General features: G+C 53.7%; 1 protein-coding gene across 3 annotated transcripts; it reads left to right on the top strand.

Moving 5' to 3' along the window:
• Positions 1-852: 852 nt before the first annotated feature.
• Positions 853-21,982, top strand: SLC41A1 (solute carrier family 41 member 1). 3 transcript variants are annotated; one of them, XM_058275096.2, is made up of 11 exons: positions 853-982; positions 3,527-4,550; positions 10,949-11,056; positions 12,076-12,147; positions 12,816-12,960; positions 13,100-13,246; positions 13,518-13,665; positions 14,453-14,532; positions 15,446-15,580; positions 15,878-16,026; positions 19,461-21,982. In XM_058275096.2, the coding sequence occupies exons 2-11, from the start codon at positions 4,176-4,178 to the stop codon at positions 19,644-19,646; spliced, it is 1,545 nt and encodes a 514-aa protein (XP_058131079.1). In that variant the 5' UTR covers positions 853-982; positions 3,527-4,175; the 3' UTR covers positions 19,647-21,982. The 3 variants fall into 3 exon arrangements, with proteins under 3 accessions (XP_058131079.1, XP_058131077.1, XP_058131078.1); XM_058275094.2 differs by lacking the exon at positions 853-982 and adding an exon at positions 1,420-1,852; XM_058275095.2 differs by lacking the exon at positions 853-982 and adding an exon at positions 2,910-3,276.
• Positions 21,983-25,744: the final 3,762 nt, after the last annotated feature.

Raw genomic sequence — 25,744 nt, 5'->3', positions numbered from 1 at the left:
CCAGACCCCAACACACAAACCTGATCTTTTTTTAACCTGGCCCAATGTTTCCTGATCTAGCAGCTACCTCTCATCTCCATGTAGAAAGCCCCTGTGTCTAAGCCAAAGTTGGTGTTCTATTAAGAAACTGCCATTCCCTCTCCTGGGTCCCGGTGAGACTGTAGGCCCTTCATACAAAACGCGTCAGCAGCTGAGCGGGCATAATCCCCGGTGTAGTGGATGGGGGCGGGGGGTGGGGGGCGGGCAGCGTCCTGTTTATGTATTTGTCAACCTCATCCTTGCCCAAAGGTATTGCCCTCTCAGGTGGCTGTGTGTGCTCTTGAGTGTGTGCATCTCAGAGGAGGAAGGGGCGGTTGAAAGCCTCATAACCAGCGCAGTATTCTCTCCCCAGGCACGTCTCTGCCTCACCCCCCACCCGGGGGTCTGGAGTCAGGCTCGAACGCCCCCTGAGCCACACCCCAGGAGGAGAAGGGCAGGAAGGAACCACTGGTCACGGGTTCCACTGGCAAGAGGGGAAAACCTGGGGGTGGGAGTTCCTTTATGCGGGAGGTCACGCACCCTGCACAACAACATCCCAAAGAGAACTGGTCCTGAGTTTGCCTGGGCGAGGTGGAGATAGCCCAGGGAGGAAGTGGCAAAAGGCGATCATGGGAACACCCCTCTTTGATCCCACAAGATGCGTCAGGGAAAGTTGGATTTCATTTCGCGCGGGATGGAGACATCGCTCCCCAAGCCGCCACCAGGCTCGGTGGGTCAAAGGAAGCCAGGCTCCGCTCCGCCCGAGCCTCAGGTGATGAGCGCAGGACCCCAGCCGCGCGCCTGACCTCTTTTCCCTCCCTCCCGCCAATCCCCACCCCTTTCGAGGCTGGGACTTATTAAGGCGGGTTGCGTATAGGCTGAGCCGTTTGCTTAGAGGAACGCGAAATCTGGCGGAAACGCGGACAGGCAGGCCCGCGGGAGAGGCGCTCTGTCCAACAACAAGGTAGGGACGGTTCTCCCCGGGTACGCAGCGCGAGGAAGGAGCACGGGCAAGGCTGCCTGAGCCCGCGGGCTCTGAGCTGGTCGAAGGTTTCTCCGTCTTCTCCAAGGCCAGAAGTGTGTCGAGGGAGCCGTTCAAGACGCAAGCGGAGACACGCACAGGCTCTTAAAAGGCTAGAGAAGCGGCCCGCGCGGCGGCGAGGGCCTCAGGGAGGGGCACCACGCCGTGAGCGCGCGGCGGCGAGCACCTCCGGCCGCCGGCCGATGGGCGCTGGGACCCGCGAGCTCCGGGTACCGAGCGCCGGCTCCAGTTCCCGTCACCCCGCGCACTGCGTTTCCCCGGCGCCACGCCTCTGGGGCTCCGAGCGGAGGAAAGGGGCCGGGCCGAGGCCCAGCCTGCCCTCTCCCCTGCCTCCGATTGGCTGCTGCAGTTGCCCGTCCAGAATCTAGTTTTGATGGAGGGGGGGTGCCACCCAGTCTGCCCCAGATCACGTTTGCCACCAGCAGCCAACCAGTCGGGCCCGAGCAGCGGGGAAGAAGCGATTGGGGGCGAGTGCGCTCGGCCCCAGAGTCCCCCGTCCGGGTCCCCACCCCCTCCCCGGGCCGGTATATCCTGCCCTCCCCGGCCACTTACTCCTTGTGGAAGCCGAGCTGCGGCCTCGCCGTCACAACGCGGAGGCGAAATGTAGCGAGCCGGGGGTGCGGCTGGACGCTCGCCTTGGCTGGGGGGTCGCGGTGGGGGGGGCACGCCGGGGGTCGGGAAGGACCGCAGAGGAGAAGGAGTGATGAGAAGAGGGGGTACCCAGCACCCCCCAGACCACGGGCCCCTGCTGCCTCACGCCAGCCGTCCCCTTTTCTCCCACTCGAGGGGCAGGTCAGTCCTGTAGGGTGTCGGGGAAGGGGAAGGGGGGGCGTGAGTGGTGGAGGGCGGGAGTCCTGGCGCGCTGCGCATTCGCTGAGTCTTGAGTCGGGAAGAGGCGGGGGGGGAGGCCACCCAGTTAGTTCTCCCCCCCCTCCGGGTTCGGGGATACTAAAATGGGTCCTCTTTTTCTGTCCCGCCTGGGAAGAGGAGATAGGGTGTCCTGGTTCACTTTTGCTTCTTTCATCCAAGGGCCTTAGACCCGTGTGAGGTCTCTTTACTGGGGAGAGTGGTGTGAGGGACTTCCTTCCTGCGAGGCCGGTTTCAGGTTAAGTGGCCTGCCAGGAAGGTGGGTCGGGGGGAAGGGGAGGTTGGGGTGTAGCCGGACTCAGAAACTTTTCAGGCCTAGGGACAGTGGAGTCTCTTGCTCAGAGGTCCCTCCTGGATCTCAGAGGAGAGGTCTGGAAAGCACCACAGTACTGTTAAATGAAATTGGAAAAGGAGTCCTGTTGGTGACAGAGTTGATGGAAAGAGGAAACCATTTCCGTAGGCCAGTTACTGAGGTTTGTTCCAGCCTTTCCCAAACTAATTGTGATGTGATTGGAATACTTAAGGACTTGGTCCTCCTACCTGGGGAAATTCTGGTTTTCTTTTTCATTTGTAAAAATTATTCTGTTGAAATGGGATGTGTGGGGGTTGGGGGACCCAGGCCCGGAGACTCCCGCAGGCAAGAAGAGCGGGGCCCTTCCAACTAAAGAGACATGCCCTGGTTTAGGAGCAAGTGCATTTCAGCTTTGGCTGCTTTAGTTTCCTGTTTTTCATTTTATAGAGTTCCACCAAGTCCAATTCTCAGTAACCCTGGGGAATAGGGAGATCCTAGGGGACGGAAAGGTGTAGGTAATAATCAATAGTTTTCCTTTCTTTCCCTTCAAACTGAAATCACTCCGTCCTCCCTGTCTGACAAGCTCACAGGGCTAAGGACAGAGGGAGAAGAGACAGAGTCCTGGACGCGAGTCAGCGTCTGAGCTCTTTGTAACTGTTGATTCTCAAGGGCAGGAGTGGGTAGGCCTCTGGCTCTTGGCCTTTGTCTGGCAGGCTTGCCCCACTGCCCAGAAAGGCCTGGAATTTTTTTCTCAGGGCTGGGGTGTTTGGGGGCCGGCGGTATTTGCTCAGTGGTCAGATTCTCCATGTCTCTCTGCCTTGTGCGGCTGTCATTGCTGTTGCTGCTTGTGACTGTGGACAGCCGCCTTCTACAGCAGGGTGGCTGCGTGGCAGGGAGTGAGTGATTACATTTGTCACTGACCCCACTGGGAGACTGCACTCAAATGATCCATGGTTCTTAATGGGCCTTCAGGAAGGGATCTCCCCGAGGACGTCCCTGCTCAGCTGAGAAGACAATGCCACCGTCTCCTGCCCAGCATCTTCCCAGTCCCAGGCTGGTCAGATCTCCTTGTTGTTGACACTGTGGTGATCCCTGTGGGGCGGCAGGTTGCTGGCCGGGAGGATGGGGGGATTGCATCTGCTGGGCCTCCAGATGTGGCAGCGCAGGATTAGGTAATCGACGTGGACAGAGGGGGGCAAATAACCGACTCCTTATGTCTGCCGTGGGGGAGAATTTTGAGCTGTGTGAGCTGTCCGTCCCCGCGTTGTAACAGTCTCTTCCTCTCTGCTTCCTCCTTCCTTCGTAAGGTCTTCCACACAGGTTCCCGTGACTTCAAGGACCAGGGATTTGGGGCGGTCCAAGGTGTTCCCAGGAAGGCAGATTTCTGGAAGAGAGAGGAAGGACGGCAGACCCTGCCCTGGGACCAGCAGAGCCTGAGGAGCTGCGGGAAGCTGAAGGAGCCCGGCCAGAGGAGTAGAAGGGAGCCACGGCCCCAGGCTGCGCCTGGGTTCTGAAAGATTTCGGTTCAAGCTACTTTTCATGAAAGAGGGGCCGCTCCAGAGGGCATCCCAGACTTGGCCGGGCTCCTCTACTCTGGATGCCCCCTGCTCTGAGACGCCTGCCCCGAGAACCAAAGAAGCTAAGAGGCCAGATAAATTGCCCCCCAGCACCTCGCTGGCTGTCTGGAGTCAGGCATCTGCTCCCCTAGTGGCTGGCTGCTTCGTTTAGTGAGGAGTTTCTTGTTTCCCTCCAACTTGCGGCTTCAGTGCTTGATGGGGCTGCCTGTTGGTAGATCAGTTTCTGCAGCACCTGGTGGGAACGGAGAGCCGTGGGAAGAGGTCCCGCGGCGCCCAAGCCTGGGCTCACCCCAAGACTAAGTTCTCTCCCAAGTTAGAGAGGGAGAGAGAAAGCGCAAAAAGAGAGGAAAGTTCCCCCTTCCCCTCCTCCCTTCCCGTCATGTCCTCCAAGCCGGAGCCAAAGGACGTCCACCAGCTGAACGGGACTGGCCCCGCTGCCTCACCCTGCTCGTCCGATGGCCCCGGGCGCGAGTCCTTGCCCGGGACCTCAGAGTTCCTGGGGCCAGACGGGGCTGGGGTAGAGGTGGTAGTGCTTGAGTCTCGGGCCAACGCCAAGGGGGTTCGGGAGGAGGACGCCCTGCTGGAGAACGGGAGCCAGAGCAATGAAAGTGACGACGTCAGCACGGACCGCGGCCCCGCGCCACCTTCCCCGCTCAAGGAGACCTCCTTTTCCATCGGGCTGCAAGTGCTGTTTCCCTTCCTCCTGGCAGGCTTCGGGACGGTGGCTGCTGGCATGGTGCTGGACATTGTGCAGGTAGGACCTGGGGCCACCGTTTCCTGCAGGGCAGTGGAGACTCTTGGAGCTTGGTCTCCACCTTCAAGTCAGAAGCTGCTGCTGCTTCCTAGAATACTGTTTCCCTTTGGATCATGTCCTCCATTTCTTCTTGGTCTAGTTTCTTTCTACAGAAGCCTGGAGGAAGCCGAGTAGCCTGGGGAGGTGGTCAGGGCAGTATTGCTTAACTGAAGCAAAATTGTTTCCAGAATCCAGGCTTGGAAGAGGAGAGAAGCAACAGGGTGATTTCTTGCCCTCCCTGCTGGGCATTCCTGCTGGGCCCATGTTGCCCCTGCATGCCTTCTTTATCCTCACTTGGGGTTTCAAGGATACCCATATGAAAAAATTCAGTTTCAAGCCTTCCCTCTATCACCCTGCTGGGCAGGAATTTGTCTGGCTGCCAAGAGGGTCTCAAATTAAGTGGGAAGGCTCTTAAAGGCATTTTGTATTGCTTTTCTGCCTGTAACCTTGGCACGATCTCCTGGTGGGAGTGGGCACATGCTGTCTAATCCATGTTTTGGGAGTTTGCCATAAGGCCTAAAAGTGCTAATTATGTAGCCTAAGCTGGGACAAAATGTAACCAGACCTGGGCAGAACTGTCTCCCCTCTTTGCTCATCACCTGTTTTTTATGAACCTGCCCTGAGCGAAGAGGGCTCTTTGTGAGGGTACTGGTAGAATTAAGGAAAGGAATTGTCAGGACTGGAAGCTGAGAGCCAGAAGAGCGGTGTTAATATATGTGAGTCAGGGCTTACCCAGAACCTCCAGCTCCCAAGAGATAGGTAAAGTTGTGTTTCCAAGCGAGAGGTTTTGGAGCACAGTAAGGACCACAGAACTTTCTGAAGGTGCGGGGTTTATCTAAGTTCATCAGCAGTGTATATCCAATTCCTGCCAAGTGCCCAGCTCTGTTTTAGGTACTTGGAGAAATTCAGAGGCAGAAGGAGATCTAGCCTTTGCACTTTGGAACCCACAGTAGGTCTCCAACCATGCAGTCTCCCACGATAGATGGAACTCAGCCTCACCTCCCCTGTGCCAAGCCAAACCTACAGGTGATGCAGGTAAATCAGGCAGTGAGTCTTGCTGGAGGGTCTCACCATGCCCATATCCCAGTGGAACAGAAGGTGGCTGATTTCAGGGGGTCCCTTCAGCAGTGTCCACTTGAACCACTTCACCCAGGCTTTTCTGGGGAACCCTGGGCCATGCCTTTGGTTGTTCATGAAGAGGGTGTTTATGACTTGCCGAAGTGCTTGGAACTGCCTCCTCTCCCCCAGCCTGTTACCTTGAGGATTGTTCCTGCCTGGTTAGGAAGGCAGCCTGGGGCTGGAAAAGTGAGCTTTGGGTTCCTCCTTCCAGGGGCTGCCCTCCTCCCAGAGCCATGAGTGGGGATAGTGGGAGGAGGAGAAATGGGACTGGGTAGCACTTTCTCCACCTCCTTTGTCCCTTTTTTGAGAGTTTTTGAGTTCTGGTGAGTACCTACAAAGGAGTCCATTGGTGAGCTGGGGAAAGTTGTCTTTTTTTTTTTTTTAGGAGGTACTGGGATTGAACCCAGAACCTCATACATGGGAAGCAGGCGCTCAACCACTGAGCTCCATCCACTCCCCTGTCTTATTTTCTGATAAATAATAATGGTGCTGGTGAATGTTTGTTGGGCTATTCTGTATGCCTTTGAAGTAGGAAGCTTGATTATCTCCATTTTGGAGAGAGGGAATCTATGGCTTAGAGAGTTTAGGTGGCTCTCCTTGGCCATCTGACTCCAGAGCCCATGCCCTTAACCTCTGTAGCCTTTACCATGGCCGTAGTTGAAGACTCTGGAATGAGTCTGCTCTCTTGTCTTACCCACCCAAAACTGAGTGGACCTGATAACAATTGAACTTACCTTCTAAAGCAAGCAGGATCAAAAGTTCTTAAAGGGCAGGAACGAGTGACTAGTGCTGGGAAAACCCTCTGATATCTTGCCCCACCCAACCCCACGCCCATAAGCCTGAGACATTGAGAGGCCTAGGCAGGGAATGTTTGGAACCCACCCAGTGTGCCCACCAAGGGCAGGCATCTGCCTTCGGTGTGGTACCTAGGCTCACCCTGGAGCTGGGGTCCAGCTGGTGTGAATGACAAAGGCTGATTTGTCCTTGCCCCCCTCCCCCAGCCTGTCTGCTGCAGCTGGGCTAGAGCAGGTCCTGCCCATGGCTGCAGTGACATCACGGGAGGGTACAGAAGGGCCAGGACATGGGACCACAGGGAGAGTCTTATTCCACATCCAGGGGAGCAAAAAGGCTGACTTACAGTCCTGGGCTCAGGAAGAGCAGAACAGCTCCTAAGGCTTCCCACCCTAAGGTGGCCTTCAGTGAGCCAGAGATTCTGGGGAACATAAGAAACTGGGACCGTCTGGAGACGTTGGCTGTAAAGCGCCCTGAGCAGAAGTCTGTGTTGGCCCTATTGGTTCAGATGTGTCCTTGGTCTAGGCCTCCCCTGCCCCCCCTCCCAGCTTTCCCCACTACTGCAGAACACCCAGTCTTTTCCTGGACGCCCACTTCTTTCTCTTCTTATCTGCTCTCCCCTCTACCCAACGTGCACGGCCAACCACTGAAGGGAGATAACGGGCTGGCATACTGGCCAAAAATAGAAGATAGATAAATGGTCTGTGATCCACTTCAACTTCCCTAGTGGCTAACCGTTCCTGTGACCTTCGAGGGAAAGAAAGATTGGAATTTGAAGGGCTTGGGCTTTGTGCCTCTCCCGCTAGTTTGGTCCTAAGTTGCAGCAGAGACTCTCACTCCCTTTTCCTGCCAGCCTTTATGAGGGATGAGGGTGGCAGGAGGTGGTCTCCTGACCTTCACTGGGATTTCCAACTGTGTTAAGACAGATGGGACCCCTGGGTTCTTATTTGAACTTGCTACTCACATGCTACGCATCCCAAAGGAAGAAGACTTCCACTCCCCAAACACATACTCCTCTGCTTCTCTGCCCCGTTGTATATGAAAGAGTCCACAAAGATGAAGGTAGGAAGTGGAGTGGGAAAGGAGCATTCCCCTCATGGGTGTCCTGCTCTCGTGGCCACTGGCATCTCTGAGAAGGACGTTCAGGTTTGATCTCTCTGGGGCATCCCGTCCTCATCCCATGCCTCTGCCCTACTTGCTGCCAGGACTTGCATGTTCTTCTCACACTTTGTCCAGCCGTATAGAGCCAGGGGTTGCCTCGAGGCCCTTCTCCTTGGACACTAGAAGATGCCTGTGGTGAGAAGCCTCCAACAGGGGAAGCCTGGAGTTCCTTAATCTGATCGGCCTCATTCCTCACCCAGAAAGTTCAACCCCAGCCCAGCTCCCCAGGTTCTCCTGCAGCCTGGTGCTCAGAGTTTGTACCTGGAGATTAAAATCTTCTTAATTTCTTGATCCCATTTCTTCCTGGAGCAGAAGGCTCAGACTGGAATTCCTGAGGGCAGGCAGGGTCAGTATGTGAGCTTTGGGGTGCAGGGGGTGGGTGGAGTTGGTGAGGGATTGGAAAAGGCAGGACGAGCAGGAGGTCCAGCAGGGCCACTGAGGTGCAAGGTTTAGGTGACTGCTTTGAAGCAGGATTGTTTTTGAGGATGGGGGAGCAGTTTCATCCCTCACCCCCAGATGATCAGAGGCCCGTGAGCCCCCTCCCCAAAGATAGAGAAAGAAGGGGATGAGGACCCACGTTTTCAGAGATAACAGTGAAAATCTGTAGCTGCCCCCTCCCCCAAGCTGGGCAGCATTTCCTGGAACATGTCCTTTTCCATCCCCAGTAAAGCAGGAAGGTGTGGGTGGCAGCTTGGCAGACGGGTCTGACTTCAGCGGCAGGCACTCCCAGCCAGGGCGAGGAGGATGGGCCTGACCTCAGCCAAAGGAGGAAGAAGAGATACTCACTGTCCGTCCCTACTGCGTTGTACGCACCTCACCAGCCTCCCAGCATCCCCTTCCTAGAGTCCCGAGCACGTTGCAGGAGTGTGAGCTGATGTGTGTGCGTGCCAGAGGCTTCCCTGCCTGCGCTGCATCTTTGAGAGCATTGGAGAAAGTATATGTATATAAATTGGTTACTCTGATCCACGGGCTTCGCCGTCAGCTGGTCTAGGGGCAGATACTGTGCAGTTCCAGGCTCTGTTGCCAGGCTTGGGAAGACTTGGCTAGGGGCTGTTGTGGCTGCTTGTTCCCCAGGCCTCGCTCCCTTTTGCCTGTGTGTCCCTGATCCCATCACTACTTAAAGCCCCATACCTTCTAGTTCCTCGTGTAATTAAAAAGAAAGAGTGTGTGTGTGCTAAGAGGTGGAGGGATTTGGGTATGTTTATGGTAGCAGCTCAGCTTAGCTGAGCTTTATACATTTTTTTCCTTAAGTAATAATAAAGACAAGCAGCATTCATTGCTAACCATTCAGAAAAGATTGCTTGCATACCTTTGGAGTATTTCCTTCTGGACTTTTCCCCTCTGTCAATACATAGACATTGCATGCACCTACCTGAAGAGCTAAGCATTTCACTGAGCTGGCAGCTGGGAAGCAGGTAGCAGCAGATGTTTTATGGTGATGATGGACTGTGAGGGCCAACTCTGAGAGCAGCTTGGAGAGTTGACAGTCAGCCACTCATCAGAGAAAATTAGAGGTGGAGAATTCTTCCCCTCTGTGGAGCTGCTTGTCTAGCTTGGGCAAGGAAGGAGAGTGAGGCCACGACCGCAGGGAGCTGGGCCCCTGGTGATATCCACTAGCTCTGTCCATGCGCTGGTTCCTGTACCCCTTGCCTCTCTGAGGGTCCCGTGGGCGAGAAGGGATTCCCATCCCTCCTGCATGTGGAAGGAGCTGGCCCTTCCTATGGGTGCCACAAAAGCTCAGCAACTGTGGCTGAGGTGGTGGGAGGCCTCAGGGAGGGGCTTCCCAGCCTCCTGAAGCAGAGTCCTGGGCCCTGATGAAATGAGCCCTCCCCCGGGGTCCCCTGACAGGCTTCCCCTTTCCACCACCCCCCACTAAGAGAGCCAGAAAGGAAAAGAGAGGCCCTTGCCTGTAGCTTGCTGTCCCCCTCCCATGCCCAGCCTCCCCCAGTTTCTAGCTCTGGCCCCTGCAAATATCCTTGCTCATTTTTAACAATGGATCGTCAGTGCTGGAATTGCCTTTAGAGACCATCTGATCTGGCCCCTGAATTACACATTTGAAAGTAGGAAATTGCGGTCCTTGTCACTTGGCTAAGGTCTCCCACCTCGTCCTTGGGGAGAGAGCATGAGGCTCCTCCAAGTCTCAGGCCGGGGCTTTTGCCCATTTCGGCACTTTGCCTCCCTGGCTGTGAAGCTCTAACCAAAGTATATATATAGCCGACTGCCTCCTTCTCCCTCTCCCAACCTGGAAGCTTTCCATTTCGTAAAACACAGAAAAGAAACTCAGCATTGCCCCATCAGGGCCAGGAGGCGGCCACCATCCCAGCCTCTCTTGCAAGTCCTCTGTTTCAAATTACACTAAAGTGGTTCTAAATAACCCATCCTGGATGCTCCAGTCTTTTCTCTGCTCCCTGAACCTCAGTTCCCTCATTTATAATTCGGGGTGAAAATAGCCCCTTCCTGATACCATCGCTGAGAGGAGGAGATGAGAAGATACACTGACGCACTTAGCCTAGCACATTCTCAGGACATGGTAGACAGTGAAGAAATCGGGAGGTGAGCCCAGAGTGGCTGTCTTGGGACTAGGGTCCAGGCCTCCTGGCACCCCCACCCCACAAGTCCAGGGCTCTTTCCCTAGGGGTACACTGGCTTCTCCTGGCTGAGAGACTGGGGAAGGTTATCTTGGCAGCGGTGCAGAGGGGGAATAAAAAGCCTTTTGCAAACCAGAATTCAGAAGTTTGGGAGCCATAGCCTGAACTCAGCCTGTTCAGGAGAGCTGCTGTGCCAAGACCCAAAGCCCTTGGAGATAGAAACCAAACAAACTCGCTAATCAGCTCAGCCCCAGCCCTGTGGAGCCCAGCGCTCAACAGCTGAGACAACACCACCCAAGGCTGCGGCCGCAGAGAAACTGGACTAAAGGCAAAGGGCTTGGGGACTGCAGTTTGAAGGGGGGTTGCCCCAGAGTTGTGGGGTGTAAGGCAGCCTGGAGAGGCTCGGCTGGACAAGTCCTCACCACCCTCTCCCCTGACTCTGGGGAAGCAGGCGAAGAAGTCGGGGTCTGAAAGGGCCCCTCCACATCTCCCCTGTCCCGGGTAGCCGGAAGGCAGGGGTGTTGTTTGGAGAACCTGTGGAGTTGGTTTGGTTCCAGGGTTCTTGGAGGAGAGGCGACTGGTGTGCTCGCTCCCTGCTGATTCCATTTCCTCCTCGCACCCCGGATCTCAGACTATCTTTCAACCTCAACGCCATCCCTTCCGGCACTGCAATGCCTGGGTTCTGTTTTCACCTTGTAGCACTGGGAAGTCTTCCAGAAGGTGACAGAGGTCTTCATCTTGGTGCCTGCACTGCTGGGGCTCAAGGGAAACCTGGAAATGACCCTGGCATCGCGGCTCTCCACCGCGGTGAGTGTCCTAGTTGGAGTGGGGAGCACAGAGCCTACTTGGAGATGGCTTCGGGCGGTTTCTTTCTCAGCCGCTCAGGCCCGCAGGGTGGGGCTGGGTGGGAAGGCTGGGCAGGTGTAGGGAGATCCCAGGCGGGGTGTCCTGCTCCTGGGCAGGGGCTTTCTGCCCAGAGTGATTCCCAGGCTCGATTTCTAGATGTCCCAGCCATCCCTGGACTCCTGCCCCACCCCCTGCTTCTCCACCTGCCTCGTGACTGTTTGTGCAGCTTTGACAGGCAGGCACCACGCTGGTCCCTCCGCCCGCACAGATGGGGGCCTCCTCTGATCTCCAGCCCCACGCTCCAGCTGGGCAGGAGCAGAGCCAGACCTTCCTAGCTCCTCTCCCTTCCCTTCCCTCTCCCCCATGGCAGCTTGCTCCTCTTTACAGGAGGAGAAAGAGGGGATGCTCATCGCTCCCCCCTGCCCCATAGATCAACCACAAGGCTTCAGGCTCAGTACCAGATACAGGTCCATGGGGTGGGAAGCCAAGGGAGTCAGGTGGCAGGGGTATCCCTGCACATCTGAGAATCTGGAGAATGTGGTAGAAGTGGCCGCCAGGTGAACCCACCCCAACTTGCCACTGCTTTGTGGCCCATGCCACGTCATTTCTCCCCAAACATTCCCGCGGCTTCAGTCCTGCACCAGCAGCTGACCTTTCCTTCCCCAGGATAGCAAGCTGGCTTCTGGGCCAGGGACTGGGTCATTCTGACCCATGTGGAATGAGCTGCCCAGATGACAGGGCAGAGAGAGGGATCTTCCTCTGCTCGACAGGTGTCCTGAGAGGAGGAGAGAACAGGAGGTGGCCTTGAAATCCCCCTGCCCGCCCCCCCAGTTGCAGGAGCTTAAGGCGCTTTAGCGCTTTCCTCTCACCCCAGGACCCCTTTCCCTGGAGGTCATGTCCTAGGCCACGTGCACTGCCTCCTAATCCAGGCAGGGGCCTTTTCCAGCCTGCGCTCCAGCCCCCTGCCCTCCCTCTTCCAGGCCAACATTGGGCACATGGACACACCCAAGGAGCTCTGGCGGATGATCACGGGGAACATGGCTCTCATCCAGGTAAGGGAGCAGGGGCTAGAGAGGGTGGACCGAGCTTTCCCCTGAGTCAGAATCTCCGAAAGGTTTAGGCCAGCCCCAGCTGGCTCCTGCGTGAAGCTCCATCATCCTCCTGAGCTGCCCTCTCTCCAAGTAGCTCTAGGAGGCAACCAGGTTACCCAGGAAAACAGCCAAGGTGGGAAGAGCTCGTGGGAGCCCAGCATCTCCCAGGCCATTCCTCTGCTCAGGTGGTGTAAGGGGCGTTGGTCCTGACTGTAGGAGCAGATCCTGGCGATCGGAGACATTCAGGAGTTCTGGATTGTCCTCCCCCACTGTTGCCCCATCTCCCCACGAAGCCACACAGGTTCCAGAGTGGGACTCTTCCCTCTCCAGGCCCAGGCCTCGACTCTGAACAGAAGTCTCCAGCTCTGTTGAACCTCAACCCAATCCCCAGAAGGACACTCATTCAGCCAGTAAAATGCACTGGCCTCCTGTGGCGTGCACTGCCCGGGACTAGTGTCTGGTGTGAAACTAAATAAATAAAGACATCATCCCAGCCTGCAAGGACTGGACAGTCCAGCCCACAGCCCGCCTCCTGGGGCTACTGGAAGAGGTCTGGCTAAGAGCTCAGTGACCTCAGCTAGGAAGCTCTTTGCTCCCAGGCCTCTCTGAGTTGCCCCTCCTTTCCCCAGGTGCAGGCCACAGTGGTGGGCTTCCTGGCATCCATTGCAGCCGTCGTCTTTGGCTGGATCCCTGATGGCCACTTCAGTATCCCGCATGCCTTCCTGCTCTGTGCCAGCAGCGTGGCTACTGCCTTCATTGCCTCCCTGGTACTGGGTAAGGAGGGCAAGAGTGGGGCCTGGGAGTAAGAGAAGGCTACCCCAGAGGTCTCATCTGCTGCCTCCTCTCTCTCTCTCTCTGTTTGTTGAAAACCCTTTATCTCCTCTCAGCTTGCCTGCCTCCCCTTCCTCACCAGGTATGATCATGATTGGGGTCATCATTGGCTCTCGGAAAATCGGGATCAACCCAGACAACGTGGCCACGCCCATTGCCGCCAGCCTGGGCGACCTCATCACTTTGGCGCTGCTCTCTGGCATCAGCTGGGGACTCTACCTGCAGGAGGGTGAGGCTGAGGCTGCCAAGGGGGTGGCCAGGGTGGACTCCTGGGGCGGGGGAGGACTGGGAGAGATGGTCGTGGTTTTGCCAATGTGCAAAGATTTCTTCTGACGTTCTCAGTCTTTTGGCTTGAACACAGTGTGTAGCATCTCCTGATCTTAGAGAGGGGAAGCTAAGTCCTGATCTCAAATTCACCCGGATGGCAGGGGCAGGCCAGGCGGAGGCTGGGAGCAGGGGTCCACGGTGCTCACCTCCCCTCTGGTCTCTGCCTCTCCCAGATGGCTGGCGCTACATCTACCCCCTGGTGTGCGCCTTCTTCGTGGCCCTGCTGCCTGTCTGGGTGGTGCTGGCCCGGCGGAGCCCAGCCACCAGGGAGGTGTTGTACTCGGGCTGGGAGCCCGTCATCATTGCCATGGCCATCAGCAGGTAGGCTCAGGCCTGGGTACACACCCCCGCCCTGCCACAGGCTCCCTTTTAATTGGGCGCAGACCCTGGAAATGCCCTCAAGTGTGTGTCAGTCACCTGTCCTGTTGCATGTGACAGAGATTATCTGAAATGGGTTTAATTAAAAGACAAACAGTATTGGCTTCTGCAAGTTAAAATGGCACAGCCACATTGGGGGACTCAGATTGTCTCCTCAGGGCCCTGGCAGGCTCCGGGTCTTGGCTCTGCTTTCCTTGCAGTGACCTGCAGGCAGTGCCAAGGATATGCATTTCTTGCTCCCACCAGTTCCAGTGGGAAGAGTCTTTGCCCTAACAGAGTCCCAGAACAGAGCTTCACCGGCTCTGTTCGGTTCACAGGCTACCCTTGAATCCTTCCCCATGGCCCTTGGGGATGTGGTGCTCTGGGGGGTGGGCCTGGGACCCGGCCGTCATGAACGATGGCACCTGAGTCACAGTGCCTGAGTTTGAGAGAGGTGGATCCAGTACTGCTCCCAGAAGGGGAAATAAGTGCTGAGAGGGCAGAAGGCAGAGGCCTGCTGGGCAGGCTGCTCCTGAGCTGGCGTGGGGGTGGGTACGGGGGAGGCTGCCCGGCCCGGATGGAGGCGCTGTGCCGAGTGAGGACGAGAGGAGGCGAGGCCTGGAAGACGGGCTCCTGGGAGCCACCTGCGGCCTCTCCTCCTCCCCACGGCCAGTGGGCCTGGGCCTCCCGTCCAGACGGGAGCCGAGTCCTTCCCTGGTCTTTGTGTCATTCTGTCTTTGTGTCTGTGTAGCGTGGGAGGCCTCATCTTGGACAAGACTGTCTCAGACCCCAACTTTGCAGGGATGGCTGTCTTCACGCCCGTGATTAATGGTGAGGTCTTGTCATCGGCTGCCCAGGGGAAAGGATAGGGGCAGGGAAGGCGGATAGAAGGGGGTGGTTTTCGTATCTGTCAGGGTTCCAGCAGGCTCAAGAGAATCCAGAGAGTTTGAGACTTTGAGGAAGGGACTGTCCACCGAGCAGGGTTTAAGGACCATAAAGAGATGAGCCACAGTGGGAAGCCTCCAGACCTGAAGGCTCCAAGGGGGACAGTAGTGTTACGGGAGGCCCCCAACGGGGATAAGCTCCTGTGGAAAGCAGGGAGGGATCAGGAAAGAAAGATCTCTCTTCCCGCCCCCTGATCTGCTGGTGCCTCCCATTGAACAAACCCATGTGAAAGCAGCCAAGGGAGGAGTCAGCCTGTGGACTGGCCATCTGCAGAAGGCAGCCCCCCAGGGCTCGGTGCAGTGCAGAGGGGACCGGGGAACAGGCTGGGGGTGGGAGGCGAAACAGGAGCATTTCCAGGGAGAGGTCCCCAATTCCAGAGTTCAGAGCTCAAGCCTGATACTTGACATTGGCTCCTGGGTCTGCTTAGAGCAGTGGAGGAGGCGGGAGGGAAGGGAAAGCCTCCTTCCCGGGGCAGACAGATGCACACGGTGCAGCGGTGGGGAAGGCAGGTTGTGAGTCCGTGTATCTTCTCGCGCCCTTCCCAGCACTCCCTTGGCCACAGCAGGGGCACAAGGGACCACCACTTCTCCGTAGCGGGCAGCTGGGAGGAGCCTGGAAGGGGCGGGGTCTTTGTCTTCCTTCTGAGTGTCTCACTCTTCCCCTGGGGACTGGAGAACAGATGCATGATGCCCCCACAGACCCTAATGAAGACAGGATGATGCCTCTACTGATACAAGACAAAGCACGAAAGGATCACCCCTCTCCCCGCCCATGCCTCAGCCCTTGTGTGTCCCTGCAGGAGTCGGGGGCAATCTGGTGGCAGTCCAGGCCAGCCGCATCTCCACCTTCCTACACATGAATGGGATGCCAGGGGAGAACTCTGAGCAAGCTCCTCGCCGCTGCCCCAGTCCTTGTACCACCTTCTTCAGCCCCGGTAATGGCAGATTCTCAGACTCCCGGGTCCAGGCCAGCCCTGGAGGGAGAGGGCCACCCCTAAAAAAGCTGGGGGCCAGATACATAGTTTTCCTTCTGTTGCCAGGCTGCTGCTCCAGCTGTTCTGGAAGGCAGAGCACGCGCAGACAGGACACCCTTTTCGTGGGACGTCCTAGAAGCTGGGGACTCCGGGGTGGGAGACGCAGTGTGGGGCGGGCCCTCCTGACTTTGAAAGGCCTTCCGAGGGCAGGGCTCCTCCTTCCCGTCCCCCTCATGCCATCTCTCCCTTGGCCCCCAGATGTGAATTCTCGTTCGGCCCGAGTCCTCTTCCTCCTCGTGGTTCCAGGACACCTAGTATTCCTCTACACCATCAGCTGTATGCAGGGCGGGCACACCACCCTCACACTCATCTTCATCATCTTCTACATGACAGCTGCACTGCTCCAGGTACGTCCAGACCGGCAGGGGCATGGGAGGGGCCAGGGCTGCCCCGCAGGGATGGGAGGGGAGGCCCAGCCTCGGCCCATCAGCCATCCTGCTGCCTCGTTCTCTGCATCTGGGCTTAGGACAGGCTGTCGTTCACACAGCGTGCTGTGTGACTTGGGCCCAGTTGCTTCGCCTCTCTGCGCCTCTGATACATTTGTAAATCGAGAGCCATGGACCAAAAGTGATGGTTTTCAGTCAGTGCCCTGTGGTTCTGAGCTCCTGGGGAGGTGGGTTCTGGGTGCCATCCCCGCCTGGTCTGACGGAGCTCCAGTTTACATGTAGAGCTTCCTCAGGAGAGTTCATTTGAATAAAGGGTTCCACAGCTTGAAAAAGTGTCTAAACTACTGTACTAGATCATCTGTAAGATCCTGCCCTCTTTGCCATTCTAGAATTCTCTGATGCTTTCTCCCTTACAGTCTTACATTTCTTAAACGGTTTCTTTTGAAATATTGATTCAGAGGAAGGTGCAAAAAAGTATACAAGGAGGCCCCATAGATTCTAATGGTAGCATCTGGCATTACTGTAGTACAATATCAAAACCAGGACGTCAGCACTGGAACAATCTGCAGAGCCTATTCAGATTTCACCAGGTTTACAGTGTGTGTGTGTGTGTGTGTGTAGTTCAATACAATTTTTTTGTCTTTGTTTTTAATTTTTTTCTTTGTCTTTTTTTTTTAATGCAATGTTATCATATGTTGATTCCTGTAACCTTTACCACAATCAAGATCCAGACCCATCTCCGTCCTGCAACCCCTTCATAGCCAACCCTGCCCTTGTTGTTCAACTTTTGTACATTTGTTTGTTTTGTTTTGTTTTTTTAAAGATGTATTTTTTTTAATTTATTTCTCCCCCCTTCCACCCCGCCCCCAGTTGTTTGCTCTCTGCATCCATTTGCTGTGTGTTCTTCTGTGACCACTTCTGTCCTTATCAGTGGCACTGGGAATCTGTGTTTCTTTTTGTTGCGTCCTCTTGTTGTGTCAGCTCTCCATGTGTGCAACGCCATTCTTGGGCAGGCTGCGCTTTCTTTCGCGCTGGGCGGCTCTCCTTACGGGTGCACTCCTTGTGTGTGGGGCTCCCCTACGCGGGGGACACCCCTGCGTGGCACGGCACTCCTTGTGCGCATCAGCACTGCGCATGGGCCAGCTCCACACGGGTCAAGGAGGCCCGGGGTTTGAACTGCGGACCTCCCATGTGGTAGATGGATGCCCTATCCATTAGGGCAAATCCGCTTCCCATGTACATTTGTTTTTGGAATAGGTAGTAGCAGCTACGTGGTTCACCATCTCTAAAGGGTAATAGCACATACAGTGAAAAGTCTTCCTTTCTGCCTTCTCGCCTGCCATCCACTTCTCTTCCTCACAGGCCATTATTGTTAACAGTTTCTTGTGTATCCTTCAGCTTATGCTATACTTTTACAAACATACATTTTTTTTTTACTTTCCCCTTTTTTATACAGTGCTCTGCACTCTGCTTTCTTTACTTAGCATTTTATCTCAGAGATCATTCCATATCAATACATAAATAGAAGTGCACTCATATTTTGTGGCTGTATTATAGTCTGTTATATACATAGGCCATAATTTTAACCTGTCCTCTATTGATAGGCATTTACCCTCCCATCCACCCCCTAATTTTTAGAAAGCTTTTGTGTTAGGACATCTTAGGACGGGCTGGGCTGAGAATCAACTTCATGCTGTTTCCCTGCAGCGATTTCCCAAGTCACCCTTGTTCCCTTGCCAGGGGGGTGAAGTGTCCACATCCGGTGGGAGAGGGGAGGAGGAGGAGTTTTTGCTGAGGGCCTGTGGCTAGAGGTCTCCGGCTTGTCCCGGGGCCTAGGTGAGGAACAATAAGCACTGGCTCCATTAAGCTTTACGAACACCCTGGCGGAGCCTCTGGCCTCTTCCCTCCTCCAGGCTGTGAAGGGCCAGAGCCTGGCACCGGAGCCCCTGCGGAAGGTGCTTCCTCACCCCTGTGCGGCCGCGCAGCCGTGTGTCCCAGGGCCTGCTCGGGAGGCTGGAACGTGGGAGCAGCTGTGGTCATTCCCTTCCCAGGCCACACTCTTTATTTGGACTCTTCTGCAGCTGCTGGAAAGGGTGTGAAGTTATGAGGCTGGCCCTCACCCAAGGCCAGGGCACAGGAGTACAAGGCAGCTTTGTGCAGGGCAGTGGGGAAGGCGAAAGGGTGCTGGGACTGAAACCTCTGGCTTTCTTGGAGAGAGGGCCGAAGAGCAACCAAATTTGCCTAAAAATAGGTATCACTTCTGGCTTCTCAGTCCCAAAGAGGCCCTAGTTCCGGCATCGGAGCCCTCATGACGGAATTTCCATACCACAGTATTTGCAAAATACAGTCAAGAGTAAAACCTCCCAAATGACTGTGTTGGAGCTTAACTGTTAGAAACCATTTCCTTCTCACACAGACACAGTCAATTAGGGAGTTCAGAGTATGTTCAAGATGCAGGTGTGCCCCACCTTAGTATTCTAGATCAAGCGCATCTCCACCTTAAAAGTGCATGGGATTTTGTCAAACAACAGCTCTCATTAAAAAAATTTTTTTTTGAAAAAACGAAAAACAGTACATGCAAATCTTGTGAGAATGTGGATTGCGATTCAGCAGATTGAGAGTGGGGCCTGAGAGTCTGGATTTCTAACAAGCTCCTGTTGTCGCTAATCCTTGGACCACTAGCAGGGTTCAAATCTAAATCTTTCTTAATTACACGTCCTAATGAAAAGACAGCAAGGGAAAAGATAATCCGAATTATATTTTTATTTGGTAGGCATTGCCTACTTTATCTTTAGCTGACTTGCTTTTGCTAGGACTAATATTAAAATAAAATATTCTTGCATTCTTTGAGCAGAGTGGAAGGAGGCAAGAGGAAGCCAGCCTGGGGGAATCAACTGTTCCTCCCGGCAGCAGCCTCAAACACTGTCCTTGTTGCACTCTGCTCAGAGAAGAAATCCCTGTAGAGAAAGCTAATTCCAGCCCCCACCCCGCTGCCAGGCTCCTAGAGAGGCCAACAGGGCAGGAATTGGAGTCACCCAAGAATGGAGTGACCCAGAATTACAGGCAAGAGGGCTGTGCTCCTTGCAACAAGCAGGATTTAAGTTGGGAAGTCCCTTGTTTGGTAAATTTGGTTGCAGAATGGAATGCTGACATGGGTGACCCAGGTGGTAGCAGCCTTCTCCTTTTTAAAGAGCTCCTGTTAGGCCTGTTGTCTGTTCAAGTCAGTAACTGGTAGGTGGAGGGGCCTAGAGATAGCAGAGCAGAACAACCAGCTGTTCCAGATGGTGGATTGTGGATCGTTAAGCTTTCTGATGCAATGAGTGGGTCCGATTGTGTGGCCTCTGGCTCCCCCTGGAGAGAGGAAGGCTACAGGCTGGACCCTTCTGTCTCTTCAGGTGCTGATTCTCCTGTACATCGCAGACTGGATGGTGCACTGGATGTGGGGCCGGGGCCTGGACCCAGACAACTTCTCCATCCCATACTTGACAGCTCTGGGGGACCTGCTTGGCACTGGGCTCCTAGCACTCAGCTTCCACGTCCTCTGGCTCATTGGGGACCGTGACACAGATGTTGGGGACTAGCTTGGTCCTTCTCCCCACCCCTCTGCACTTTTCTATTTGAATTTTTTCTTTTGTTCCCCTGCCTCTACCCCATCCCATATTCCCACCTCTATGACTCCCCTTTGATACAGAATTCTCATTATTTTCAATGGGAATTTTTATACATTGAGCCAAGTTTGTATAGCAAGAATTCAGGAAGGACAGATGGACGGAGATGAGCAGTGCAAGTAGATTTTTGAGACAATCACCAAGTGCAATTTCATGGTGGGTGCCTCCAGGAGGACTGGCGTGGGGAGTGGGGGTGTCTGGGATCTGGGGACACTTTGTTTAGCAACCTCAGTCTTGGTCCCAATGAGAAACCCTTTGTGAGTGGGCTCTGCTGTTTTTGTTTGGTTGGTTTTTTTGTTTTGTTTTGTTTTCTTTGCTTGCTTGCTTTCTGGCTTGCTTTTTTGGTTGAACAGAGGGATAAACATCACTTCCCCACTCCCTACCCCCACACACATACCTCCTTTTCTAAAAGTGGACCAACCTCAAAGTACTGGGCAGGAGACAGCTGCTTCCAAGCCCTGTTCTCCTAGCCCTGTTCGCTGGACCGAAACCTCCCACTCTCAGAAAGAGCGGGTGGGCTGACCGTTCATCTTGCAGACAGGCCTCTTACCCCAGTGCCTGATTAACACCACAGCCCCTTTCCTGATCTTTTTCCGCCCAGGAGGAAATGACCAGGGACCTGGTCTCCCCTGTTGACCTCTGTCCACCCACAGATTTGCCAAGATCCTGGAGGACTGATTCTTTGTCGTTCAGCCCTCCTCACTAAGTGTCTACCCTCCCCAGAGCCTGCCAGTTTGTGTTCCAAGATGAGGGACTGAGCGTGGGTATGTGGAGCATGACCAGGGGTTGAGGGCAGCCAGGGGTGATTCGTTCTGCAGTTCCTCCTGAAGACTTAATCACGTGTGGTCACCTCGAACTCTGTCACTTTCTAAAATCACTTACTCTGTCACGCTGTCAAGGTCAGTTTTTCTCTCCCTTGGCCTCTGCCTACAAATGTTCCTCATTCATACATTCACTCATTCAACAAATATGCAGCCTCCCCAAGATGAGCTCATCTGAAGGCCTGGTCTCATATTCCATCAGCAATATTGTATTGAGTGCTTAGTATGCATTAGGCACTGTCCGGCACTGACTAGCCAGTGGTAAGGGAAACAGCACTAACCTTGCCTCATTCCCCAGGTTACACAGCTACTGTTCCTCTTTCAGTCTAGCAGAGAAAGTTTTCTCTGTAAGTATTTGTCTATGCCACCAAGCCAGGACCTGCCTCTTTTATTCCTCCTAGATCCCACCTCTGCAATGCTGGCCACAGCTAGAGCCCCTAAGCGCCACTGCTCCACTAGCGTTCACTTCCCTCCCCTTCCCTCCACCTCTCTTCATCAGGCACCCAGTAAAGGATTCAGAACCAGTAGCTAGACATCGACTGGCTGCTTCCACTTTTCTCTGCCTGGCATTAGATTGGGGGAAAACTGGAACCTCTGCATCTTCCCCACACGTTGCTCTGAGCACAGCAAAAAGCTGCCCACACTCACACGCGTACAAATCTGGACATTTGGATGCAGGTTTTTTCTAGCCTCTCCATTAGAAGTCTCCCCCTAAGCCCTTACCTTCTGGAGCCTAGAGGCCCCCCCTCTAGGCAACAACTCTCTCTGCCTCTTACCGTCGTCAGGCCTTCTTCCAGGAACTTGCCCCCTACCTCCAGAGACTGTCTCTTCTCTCCCTCCATTTCTGCCCAGGCCACCTTCTGGAAAGATCTTAGAGGTTATCTAGCCGGGGTTGTGTCCAACAGAGTTCATTAACACCAGCCCGGGCTTGTTTCTGCTCTTTCGTCTTGTCCTCAACCTCAGAACACACTAGCACACAGGTTCGTCTTGTCCAGGCACCAAAACCAACTCCTTTTCCCCTGAGGCTGTGCACCGTGATCCCCAGTCACCCCTGCCCCACTCACGCACCCCTTCCTCGTCACTGGAGTTGGTCCAGGCTCTCCTGGAGGACTCCGAAGTGTCCTCCTTTGCCTAGACAGAAAGGTTGGCGTGCCCCAGGCCCTGAGTATGTGAGCAGAAGGGGGACGGCGGGGTGAGAGGGAAAGAAAATGAAGACGTTCGTGGAAGACTCGTTTCTTTCCCCCTGGTTGCACAAACCGCATGTACTTCTGGCCTGGCTGCAAGGAGCGACGTTGGCTTCCTCTTGTATCCTTAAAAAGTTACAAAACTGTGTCTTAAGAGAATTATTTATAGTGACTATAACTGAATTGACAAATGTCGACTTAACTGATAAATTATATTTGGTAAAATAAAGAGGACGTTTATTTAGGTGTTTGGTGGTTCCTGTGTGTATCATCAAAACGGGCTTCGGCTGGTGTTTTGGGCCCCTCTGCAGGCCCAGCCCGTTCCTTACTCGGTGTGACAAGAAATGAAAACAATCTCTCAAATTCAGAGATTGTGTGATAGAAAACACACATCCGTGATTTATTGCGAAGCATTAGATAGTAGTCCAGGGCCAGCAAAGGAGCCAAGTGGGGGTCCTTGCTCTCCAGGAAGTTCTGCTCTGGCCCCATACGGCGCTGGCCTGGGGGGCGTGAGCTCTAGGAGTCAAGATTCCTTCCCTCCAGGGGCTTACATTCTGGTGGAGTCCAATTAGTAACAATAAAATGAGAATCACTATTATTCGTGGAGTATTTACTACAAGCCGCCTCTTTGCTAAAACCCCATAAGCCCTGAAGAAATTGACAGTGGACTTCAAAGAGCTTGAAGTCAGACAGGGCCAGATTCAAATCCCAGCTCTTCTGCTTATATTTGTGGGACTTCCGGCAAATCATTTACCTTCTCTGCACCTCAGTTTCCTCATCGACACTAATACCTATTTTGTAGAATTGGTATGAGGCTTCACTGAGGTAATGTACGTACAGCACTAAGCACCGTGCCTGGCAAGTATTAAACCCTAAAAGACCAGCCAACAGTAAAGTGTGTGAGGGGGTAGACCAGTGGTGAGGCAATGTCAGGACACTAATCTTGGGACTAAATTAAGGGTGCGAAGGGAACAGACAGATGGAAAGGGCAAGTCTCAGGGGTCAGAGAAGTCTTCTTGGAAAAAGACACATCTGAGCTGAGAACAGGAGTTAGGCCAGCAGAAGGTGGGAGGAGAAGCAACCGTCCCGCAGGGAAAACGGTTCTAAGCAGGGAAGTGAGCCCAGTGTGTCCCCAAATACACCAGCACCGCCTCAGCTCCATTCAACTGGAGTTTTGTGTGCAGAGGGTGGTAGCCTCGAGACACAGGCCTGCACATTTCTGACCAAGAATCTTTCTGAGCGGCAGGTACAGAAGCAGTCAGTGCACCCCAGGTGTGCCTGTGCTGGGACCCACCGGCCACCCAGGGCACAGCCCCGCAATGCGCCTGATGACATTAGGTAGCATAGACTGTGTGCTAAATGTCTGCTGACCTCAGAAGTCAGCCTTTTATAAAAGGCCTCTAAAACGAATTCTTCAGCAATATGTTAATAAGGCCCCCGAGGGTTCACGGAAGGAAAGGGGATGATTGTGTTGATTTTGCGGGTGGCATTTTGCTGTACAGTGTACCTTTAAGTAGCAATAGCCTCGTTGACCACGTCAACATTAGTCTCTAATTCTCACAAGAGAGAGATCACCATTCGTTGAGGCTCGGAGGGTTTAAATGCCGCTGGTCGCTCTGACCCTTTGCCTTCCTCCATGCCCAGTGAGACGAAGCAGCTGCCCGGGGTGCCCCAGACAAGGAACGTGAACAGCGCTGACACGATCAGAAAGATCGTTTATGAGCAAAGGTCATCTCCGTTTTGCTCATAAGACACCTTACATTGCTGCAAAAGGTCCATCCTCTACTGAAATAGACAGTGTCTCCCACCAGACTTGTAGAAACAAACCTCCCGGGCACCAGCTTCCTCAATACTTTTGCTTGGCAGTAACAGGCATCACCACCCTGAAATCAGCAAACTGACAGTCTCCTGAAGTCAGCTGTGCGCTGACACTGACCAGTGCCCGGCCTAGTGCTGCTCACTGCAGATGACGTTACATTCTCTTGTCTAGTATAAAATCTTACAGTACGGCTCCCAAGAAAATGTCTGACCTGGAAAAATTAAAAAATAAAACTAGGAAAAAAACACAGAAATTTCAGAAAAGTGAGAACCATTTGGCCAACCAAAAGAGAAATTTTAAACCTAATTTAGAAAACTTTATGGCTATTTTCCTGGTTAGTTAAGTGTGGGTGTCTAGCACTCTCTAGCTACTGGTGATTTAAAAAAAAAAAAAATTTCCAAATAAGTTTAAACATTTTGTTGTATTCAGTGCATGGCATAAATTCCTTATTTTGAACATAAATATTTTTTCATTCCAGAAATCATTTTATCTCTTACCCAAGAAGTGCTAAATGTTGCACTGAAGCAGCCTCAAATTGTGGCCTGCCTGGGATACACAGGTCTACCTGGACTTGACTCTGCCACAGCCTCTCACGTGCAGAACTTTCAAGTACATAATCTAAATTATTCACTGCTTCACAAAATATTCAGAAATGAAATATCTGACTTTCAGGAGTTAGAAATCTGTGGAGAGAGAAACTAAAGCAAGAGGACAAATGACCAGCCCCCAAGTGATGTAGATTATTTGTGTCAAAGCTGGAACAGGAACTACGGTCTCCTGATTTCCGGGCCACAGCCCACACTTGCCTTCCACACGGGTTCATGAAGGTGGGTGCAGGTGTCACTGCTGCCTGAGTTGCCATGGAGGAAGCACTCCCAAGCCAGGAGCTCGGTGGCTCAACCTTCTCCATTGTAGCTTCCATACTATGAAGGACGAAACAGTCCATCTCGTGCCCACCCATTCTTCTACATACCATATCTCTGGCTTTGCTTAGCAGGTCATCTTTCCTATATCAGGGTCAAAGCAGGCAGCCAGAATCCTCTAGGATGCCCCAGAGCCTACTTGGAAGTTGTCTACTCCTCCAACCAGGGATATCCACCAGGCTGCCTTCTCCAATTAGAGCAAATTCTTATATTCTTTGGATCCCCCCACCACTCCTCCCTCAATAAGTAAGAGTTCTACTGTCTACTTTAGGACTGAGCAACTCTTAGAAAATATGCTTAGGACACTACTCTTCTTCCAGAACATCTCTCTAGTTCCTGCACGCAACTTAACTTTTAAAATAATATTAATAAGAACAAGCTTTGGGAAGCAGATGTGGCTCAACTGATAGAGCTTCTGCCTACCATATGGGAGGACCTGGGTTCAATCCCTGGGGCCTCCTGGTGAAAAAGAAGAAGAGAAAGTGTGCCCACTTGGCAAGCCAGTGCCCGCATGGTGAACCAGTGCCTGTGTGAATCCCCGTGTGGTGAGCCAGTGCCCACATGAGTAAGTCAACAGCAAGATGATGATGCATCAGAAGAGAGACAAGAGGAGAGTCAAGGTGAAGCGCAGCAGAAACCAGGAACTGAGGAGGCGCAGTTGACAGGGAACATCTCTCCACATCAGAGGTCCCCAGGATTAAATCACAGTGAATCCTAGAGGAGAGAAAATGAAAAGAGAAGACAATATAGATGGCAAAACAGCAGGGCAGGAGGAGGGGAAGGGGGAAAATAAATAAAAATAAATCTTTAAAAAAAAAAAAGAACAAACTTTAGAAGTAGACAGACATAAATTTGAATCCAAGTTCCCTCCTCTTATGGCACAATTAGCCCCTTTTCATCTTTCATTGTCCCATCTGTATAATGCAACAATAATGCCTTCTCTGTGGGGCTGCCAGATACTAGAAGGTTTGATAAACAGAAGGTTTTATTATTATATAATGACGGAGTGAATTGGTGGTGATAGCAAAATGAGAAGAGAAATACTCCACACATACAATTTGGGATGATGTGAAGACTCTAGTGAATCAAGAAACTAGGAGCCCTGGACCTGCTCTTGATTTAACACGTCCATGACTTGAGTACGGTTGGAGTTGGACAAAGCTGTGCAGTGAGGAGGACCAGTTGGCTTCACAGACAGGTCTCCATGGGGTGAATGCACTGTGGCCCCAGGTGTGGCCTCATCCTCCGAGATTCAGAACCTCGG

The sequence above is a fragment of the Dasypus novemcinctus genome, chromosome 13 (genome assembly GCF_030445035.2).
Source record: "Dasypus novemcinctus isolate mDasNov1 chromosome 13, mDasNov1.1.hap2, whole genome shotgun sequence".
Classification (NCBI taxonomy): domain Eukaryota; kingdom Metazoa; phylum Chordata; class Mammalia; order Cingulata; family Dasypodidae; genus Dasypus; species Dasypus novemcinctus.
The sequence above is the reverse complement of the archived record's forward strand: the minus strand, read 5'-3'. Positions and strand labels throughout refer to the sequence as shown.

Excerpts from the sequence above, each read along its gene's own strand:
- SLC41A1 (XM_058275096.2), top strand. The coding sequence starts at position 4,176 with ATGTCCTCCAAGCCGGAGCCAAAGGACGTCCACCAGCTGAACGGGACT. Across the intron at positions 11,057-12,075 it reads CATCGCGGCTCTCCACCGCG|GCCAACATTGGGCACATGGA; the intron begins GTGAGTGTCCTA and ends TCCCTCTTCCAG. Across the intron at positions 13,247-13,517 it reads GGGACTCTACCTGCAGGAGG|ATGGCTGGCGCTACATCTAC; the intron begins GTGAGGCTGAGG and ends TGCCTCTCCCAG.